The sequence below is a fragment of the Nanorana parkeri genome, unplaced genomic scaffold (assembly GCF_000935625.1).
Source record: "Nanorana parkeri isolate BGI_ZX_2015 unplaced genomic scaffold, ASM93562v1 scaffold177, whole genome shotgun sequence".
Taxonomy (NCBI): domain Eukaryota; kingdom Metazoa; phylum Chordata; class Amphibia; order Anura; family Dicroglossidae; genus Nanorana; species Nanorana parkeri.
In genome coordinates, this window is record NW_017306445.1 from 1,297,025 (window position 1) to 1,305,349 (window position 8,325).

At 44.1% G+C, this 8,325-nt stretch overlaps 1 protein-coding gene across 1 annotated transcript in view; it reads left to right on the forward strand.

The window, feature by feature from the left end:
* MFN1 (mitofusin 1) overlaps window positions 1–8,059 on the forward strand; it is a 38,871-nt gene extending 30,812 nt beyond the window's left edge. Inside the window, exons 14-17 of the mRNA XM_018554887.1 lie at window positions 323–475; window positions 2,227–2,423; window positions 5,039–5,173; window positions 7,959–8,059. Of these exons, the coding sequence (XP_018410389.1) occupies window positions 323–475; window positions 2,227–2,423; window positions 5,039–5,173; window positions 7,959–8,028 (555 nt within the window). The 3' untranslated portion in view covers window positions 8,029–8,059. The remainder of the gene's footprint in view (window positions 1–322; window positions 476–2,226; window positions 2,424–5,038; window positions 5,174–7,958) is intronic.
* The last annotated feature ends 266 nt before the right edge of the window (window positions 8,060–8,325 follow it).

Genomic DNA, 8,325 nt, shown 5'->3' on the forward strand with positions numbered 1-8,325 from the left:
GGGACGAAGACAAGGTATGTGCTGCTACCAAGGGGACATTAACGCAAACCTGTTGATTTTCCTTGCATGGGCAAAGCACAGGTTTCCTTTAAACCAATCATTTGTTTGCTTTGCTTTCCCTAAGAAAATCAGTGATCCTTCCAGTGTATACATCTGATGGGTCACACAACACATCACTGCAACTTTGGATACTTTGGCCAATCACTGTCTAGACCTACCCATCATAGGCCTCCTCTGCTTTGCAAAGAACCTCACGTTTTTATATCCAATGTACACATTGCCTGCTTTCAGGTTTAATACATCTTAACTCTGTTTTTTTAAGATTCCCCGACCCGTGAGCACACCCACCACAACTGCTAACCTAGCACAGACTCCAGAATCCATGTCACAAGATGAGATCATGGTCACAGCGATGTCTGGATTGGCGTCCTTGACCTCAAGAGGTTCTATGGGAGTGATTATCATAGGAGGAGTGGTAAGATCATTTCTAGTTCAGAGGTTTATTACTTGTTTTAAAGGATTTATTAACTATCTGGAAAAGCTTCTTTTTTTTTCCCCTCTTCATTGTGTGACCCAGGAAGTCATTCACCTTTGCGTTATACTGCTGCCTACGGGGAAAAATGTAGGCCAGCCCAGGATAACCCCTCTACTGCTAGGTTTTGTGCTAGGGTCCTAGGAGGGTGGATGTCTTTTCTTCAGCTCTCTTTTATAAGAAGGATTTTGCTGCTGTTTTCAGAAAGAGTGATTCAATTTTAGTCATCCCTGATAGTCCCCGTAAGGTGCACCAGCTTCGCATTCACCATATCTAGGCGGGTTAGACAAACAATTATCCAGGCTTATGTTCTCAAGGATCAGGTCCCTCCCTTTCCTGTCAAGGCACTCTTCTAGATCTGTGTGTGCTTTTTGAAATCGGGCCATTGTTTTCCAAGGCTGCCATCTAGCCTCCTGTTCACACGTTCTCTAAGTTCTACCAGATGAACATTGCAGCGTCATCTGATGCCAGCTTTGGGCATAAGGTCCTTCAGGTGGTTCTTTGAGTTGTTGACATTCCCCAGTTTTCTCTGAATTTTTTTAGTTTTCTTCTTTGCGGCCTGTTGGCATGTGTTTGCCCCACCTCAGTTGTGCTGGTTTTAGACGTCCCATAAGTGAAAGACTTTCTGTGCACCTCCAAAAACAAGAAAGAAAACAGGATTGTTGTCCTGGCTGTAAACTCCTTTGCTTGGAGTCCATTGAGGGACACGGGTCCCACCACTCTGTGTGTAGAAAACTAAGGCATACTGGTAGTAGGAGGGGTTTGTCCTGGGCTGGCCTGCGGTTTGTTTGCCATTGTCCAATCCTCCTATAGGCAGGAGTATAACCCGAAGGTGAAAAACTTCCTGTGCACCTTAAAAGGATTTTATGATGAGTACAAAATCCTATTTTTTTTTTTCAGTCAACTAATGTTTATTGTAAATATTCCACATCTTATAACAATCCTAAAAAGCAACAGAAGATGAAAAATAGGGGCAGCCATTTTCCCTCAGTCCCACCCCTGAAACGTTGATTGTGCTTTTCCTTTGCAAATGACAGGATACATTAACAATGAGTTAGAGATTGTAGATCCAACAATTAGTCTTGGCTGATAACGGTTCGATGTATGGTTCATTGATGGAACCCAACTTACTACTTTGGTATCGCAGTTTGAAAATGATGGAGTAGATGTCCTTTTCTCTGCAGTTCATATACAGTAATACTCTTTTTTGTCGTACCTTGCTGTTTTTAGTCATTGCTTTTGTGTGGTTAATATCCTAATATGCTACTCCATGCATCTGGAAAACCATTAAAATATCAATGCTTGTAGTTTGGCTTAATAGTGGCAATTGAGGAATCACTTAGGGGCATACTTATAAAGCAGTCAATGTGACAATCGCCAAAAACAATTTTGTGCAGGCGAATCTATATGGTGCATGGTTTAGATTCCAAGTAAGTTCTAACCAACTGATCCTGTCCATAATTTAACCTACATGCTTGACACTGTTGCTCTGCGGTCCCATTACCGTAATTGTTAATGACACCTCAGTGCACCTTGCCAACACATGCATTGCAGCACACCCCGATGCTTGGTAATGCAAATCCGTGCATTGTTGTGTGCTGCATTATAAAAAAAAGACTGATGCCTATCTGAGGAAATGTTACATCTGCATGTCTGTCATATTGTAAGTAATAGTTTTTTGTTTTTTGGTGCAGATCTGGAGAGCTGTGGGCTGGAAGCTAATTGCATGCTCTTTGTTGGCATACGGTAGTCTGTATGGGTATGAGAGGCTAACATGGACCACAAGAGCCAAGGAGAGGACTTTCAAGAAACAGTTTGTAAACTATGCAGCAGACAAACTGCAGTTGATTGTTAGCATTACCAGTGGAAACTGCAGCCACCAAGTGCAGAAGTAAGTTGTGTGCCCTCTAAAAACTACTTGTATAGCTAACAGGATAATAGTATGTGATCATTTAGGGAGTATATGATGCACGATGGTTCCTTCCTGTCTTATATATATATATACATACATACATACATACATACATACATACATACATACATACATACATTTCATGGCGACGCCATGGTGTAATTTGGCGACAGTCTCCCAGGACTCTCAGCCAGAGGGGCTGAGGGGTTCCATGAAGCAAGTACTTTTACAGTGAAAGAATTTGCTTTCCAGGTTTTCTGGTCTTTGCTCCTGATCCTGGGAGATTTCAAAGAGAATTGGTAGGGATGAGATCTCCATTCCCGGGTCTGTGGTTTAGTAGTGACCAGCACCCAATGATTGCACACCTGTGCACAGCCCATATGGAAGGGGTGCTGGCTAATTTTTGGGGCTCCAGCTGGGAAACGGGGAAGGTCGATGTTTAGGAGTCAGAGTGGAGCCAGGTGGTGTGTGTGCTGGAGGCACAGGAGGGTCAAGCCAGGTTGTGGTGTGCAGTGGAGCCACACGAGGAACAACTGACTAGGCTGGGAGAGCTGGTGAGGCAGAGAGGGCTAGTGGCACACGAGGGGTGTGTTGGAGAGCCCGAGAGGACCAGTGTCATATGAGAGGTGTAGAGCGGTCAGAGTCACACAGGTGTGTGGAAAGCTGCTGGGAGCTGCTGAATCAAACTGTGTACTGCTGAGAAATGTCCTTAGACTGGGACACATTGTCTATACCTAAGACAACCTTTAGTTGATGGGACGGTGTATGTGAATTTGCTTTGTTTGTATCGCTGAAGATGAGCTGCTTTCTGCTGGTGGAACAATAAAACATGTCATCAGTCAGGACATTTATATACAACAAAGCATTGAGTGCACTTCCACTGACATCATGTGAAAACCTGATCTGCAAATATCAATCAATCAGAACAGCTCCTGCTTCAGTGATCATTACAGTAGTCAGTGGCAGTGATTATTTAGCTGTGTACATGTTGTAGAAGGTTACACTGCTGCAGCCGTGTTACAAATATAAGTCCGTTAAACACGCCTCTACTTTCTTCGTTCAACCTGCCGGCTGAACAAGGAAAATGGAACAGATTCTTCAATCAACGCTTATGAGCTTTCATCTCCTGCAGAATCTCCTGCTGTTTCCTTTGTATTTTGACAGCAGCTACTGGCCACTTTTAGAAAACCCAAACAGAGCTGACAGCTCATTGGCTGCTAGCTCTGTTCAGCTGACAAGTTCATCAAGAACCGTACAAAATTTGAAGTGTAAGCCTAAGTTAGAGTGCAGCAAACCTTGAATAGTAAGTTGGGTTTGCACTAGGGATGTATCGATACAGATACTAGCGTCGGTATCAGGGCCGATACAGGGCATTTTAACAAGTGCTTGTACTTGTGAAAATGCCCCGATACATAGCGCTGATGCTTGCGCGTCGGTGCTGAATTCGTATCGCCCGACACCCGAGACATGTAGTTCCGGGCAAGCGGAGGGGGGGATGTGTGTATATCGGTGACAGAGCCGGGGGGCGTGGAGCAGTGACAGAGCCGGGGGCGTGCAGCGGTGACAGGCTGTCACCTCCCTCAGCCTCTGTGCCCGGCCGCTGCTCGTTCTTGTTACAGGAGTTCTAGCACAGTGCTGTCCTAGAACTCCTGTGTTGGAGGTGACAGGGTCAATAAAGAGTACCTGTCACCTCCAAATGCTATCACACAGGGGCTTGTTATCCCCTGTGTGATAGAAGTTAAATAAAAATGTAAAAACATGAAAACCAGCCCCGCTGCCCCCATCATTTGCATGCGAATAAACGTGCAGTGTTTTCAACCGCAATCGTGTGCAACCGCACGGGAAGGGCGGTATTGTGGCGGAAAACCACGCATACTTGCTTGGCACGACTGGGGTGCCATTAGAAAAAAATTGCATTGTCAGCGCGATCGGCGGTGGTGTGCGATCCATGACCGCCCGGTCATCGTGCACGAAACGGATGGCAGGGCGGTCACTGAATCGAACACCACCGCCGATTGCGCCAGCAGTGCCATTGTTTTCTAATGGCACTCCATTTGCGCCAATCAGAGCGCACGGTTTCCCACGGCAATACCGCCTGGGCGGTCCCACACGATCGCGGTTGAAAACATGAATAGGGTAAATGATCCCAGAGGCAGATGCATGATCGGATTTGTAGTTTCATTACAGCTGTGTGAAAGCAAATACAAATGTTTTATTGTTCTAAAACAGACTTAAATTTAAAGTTCTTCATAATCATAAAGAAATTGTCCTAAAATCTTTAGTCTGCATTGGTTTTTTTAACATGTCACCTGTCCCTTTAAGAAAAAATATTGGTAATTGGTATCAGCAAGTACATGAGGGGAAGTACTTGTACTTGGTCTTGAAAAAGTGATATGGGGACATCCCTAGTTTGCACGATGGTTGTGTATCTGCTCTGCCCTCAAATCCCGGCTGAATAAACACTTTGCTGGCCACAATTAGTAAATGTTCACTTATCCTTTCTACTTTGCCAGCACATTAAATCAAATTCAATATATTCCATTATTATTATATCAAAATATTAAATAGTGTATCTCACTTTATATCTCTTCCAGGGAGCTGGACAGCATTTTTACCCGACTCTGTCAGCAGGTTGATATTACTCAAAGACATCTAAGGGAATCCATCAACAAACGGTCCGAAGAAATCAAACAGCTTGAGAAAGTACACCACCAAGCCAAAGTTTTCAGGTAACAATCATGTAGATTTTGTGAAAGTGTGTCCACCTAATATTTAAGGAAAGGGGCAGTTAATGGGTGGCAGGGTCCACCTAATATTTAAGGAAAGGGGCAGTTAATGGGTGGGTGGGTATTTAAGTTCATGAAGCGTTCCTCTTCCATCCTTGTCTTGTCTGATCTGCCACATCTGTGACTCTCTATTTGGAGAAATGAATGACTAGCGCTGCATCGGTGGATTTTTCTCACTTTCTGGACATAGTTACCAATTAATCCTAAAATCCGTTGTACTGAGTTTCATACACTGCATCTGTGACGAGACTTTCTTGAACTGGTCACTTTGTAGCTTTTAGGGCCATTTCACACCCCAAAGTCTGCATTTCCGAGCGTTCAGCCTCTGAAACGCAAGCCGGCCGCCTCACTGCAGGAGGGGGCGGGACTGTGCATTGAAGTCAATGGCACTGCAACCACGCACCACGCCTGCAGTGCGATCGCCCGCATTCGGAATGCAGGCACATCAGTGTCTGCGTTCCGGTCCAGTGCGATCTGCAAAAATAGTGCTTGTACCCACTCTCCAGCCTGACTCTCTGTCACAGGAGCGATCGGTGCAGGAAGGAGATCTCCGGTGATCTTCTGTCTTCGGTCAAGCAAAACAAATGACAAATGCACGCAATTCGTTACCAGCTTTACAGCAAGGTGCACACGGAAGGGCTTCACACAGTAAAACAGCAAAAAGTTTCCCAGCACACTCACCAGCCAGCATGCAAAAAAACCTGTCTAACTGCTAAGGTTAAAAGCAGAGGTTTAGATGCACGTCTTCTGCAGAATATGTGAAAGCCGCACAGCCGCGCCAAGGCACCTCCATACAAACTTCCTCCTGACAAACCTGCACCCAATGTAATCTTTTGCCCCATGTGCTCCAAGATGGAGACTCTCATCGTTTAGAGTCAGGACCGCACTATATAGAGGTGCCTTGATGGCTTGGTCTCCTGTGACAGCTGACCCCTCCCTCACTGCTGGCAGCTGTCTCTGCCCCCACACCACTTTCCTGATATGTCACAGGAGGCTGAGCGGGGCTGTGGGGAGGAGAGCTCTGCCTCCTGTGACACGCTGGCCGCTCACATTGCTCTCCTCCCCCGCACCGCTCGGCCTCCTGTGACACTTTCTCTACCCTTTGCTGGATGCTGCGCTGTGTCAGAGGAGATACAGAGCAAACCAGCGGGCAGGAGAGAAACCAGGCATGTGCCGCAATTTCGGTGCATTCCTAGTTTTTTTTGTGTTTTTTTTTTTTTTTTTTTTTTAATTTTTTTTTTAAAGGGTGGACTGTTTTTTGCTTTTATTAAAGTTGAAATCACTTCAAATGTACCATTCAGGAAATGTTTTGGGGCCACACAGGGTCCTTCCTGCAGGGTGAAATATTGACAATATTATAATGTAGCCTATAAATTGTGTGTGTGTGTGTATGTATGTATATATGTGTGAGTGTGTTTACACACACACACACACCATGTGTAGAGCTGTGTAGGTTGCACCTGTCTTTAGGTACCCAACCTATAAACGGTTAGAAACTATTTCCAGTGCTCTGCTCTACACCCGATCCTGACTTTACTTTGTCAGACCATATGTGATTAGTCTAAATCCCTTAAATGTGATCTAGCCACTGCTGTGGTTGATCCCTTGCTTATTAAAGCAGACCTTTACCCTCTTTCATAAAAAATCACCTCAGCATGCTGCTCTGCAATCATCTTACATTCATGAGTTAATCATATTCTTCTTTTACTTCAAATTGATATTTTTCCACTTCCTGGTCCTCTTGGGCATTAGTGATGCATCCTGGGAAGATTACATCAGTAGAGCATTACTGGGAAAACTTATCTGCAATCTCATGAGATCTCAGGGAAGGGAGATGATGTGCATGGTCACATGTCCTAGTCACATGTGCCAGAAATCCAGGAAATAATAGGAGAGCTAGTAATCTGCCCTTAGTGAACATGGCCGCTGTCAGAAGACTGGGGAAGAAAAGAGAAATAAATAATGCAAAGAATACAAAGCGGGCAATTATCTAGAAGTATGTGTTTGTAGATTGTCATTACTAAACATTTCTAAAGGTGCTTTTGTTGTCAGTTCAAAGATTAGGGTAAGGTTCCTCTTTAAATGTGCGGCTGCGGTGCATAGGCACTTTGGCTGAAGTTTTGGACCGCAGGAGCTTTGTGTAAGAAGCGTTTGACGCAAATGGATTTGCATCATAATCCTATTTGTTACTTTTTTTTTCAAAGCTGTACTCCACGCAGATATAAAATACCCCAAATGAATGCAGCTCTTTAACTAATATACATTTAAATGTAAGTACCTACATTTGACTTAGAGCCAGTCAGTTGTGCTGCAGTCCAAGGAGCATTCTGATAGGAGAGCAGAGAGAGGAGCTCATTATTCTGCTGCTTCTCCTTTCACTGTCCAGTCACAGGAATAGGGTGGGGAGGAGACCTGTAAATATTACTGAACTGCAGCACAGATGACATGGCTGTTATGTGTGGCAGAGCTGTGTAAATCTCAAGACTGGGTGAACAGCTATATACATTTCTTGGCAGGTAAACAGATCCCTTATATGTATTTTATGTGTGTGTGTAAAACTATTTACCTGAAGTTCCACTTTAAATATATTTTGCACTTTGTGTACTTTATTTCCACTTGTTCTATGTCAATAGGTCCATATACGATTTTTTGGGATAAGTATACTTGGAATTTGGCGTTTTCATTTTTCTTGAAGCTGCATTTATGTTTTTTGTTGTTTTCCCCCCAGAAACAAAGCGGTCCACCTTGAAAATGAGCTGGATCATTTTACAAAGATGTTCCTTAACCAGGACAAGTGAGAACATGAAATGTGAATGGGAGGAGAATGTTCAGAGATGGGGAATGGCTGCAGCAATGGTTACATCTGGGCCTGGAAGAGCGATTGCTGTAAAAGCTGCTGACTGGATTCTGTATTCTGTATGCAGGATCAGGACTACCAAAGCTGGAATTCCACTGTTACGGTTCAGCCAGCAGGCAGGTTACTCATTGTTTTCTGCCACTCTTTTATAAACACAATGATGACAGTTCATCTAAATCTGAAGAGCATATGAAAGTATAACACAAATATTTATTTTTAATATATAACTTGAACTCTG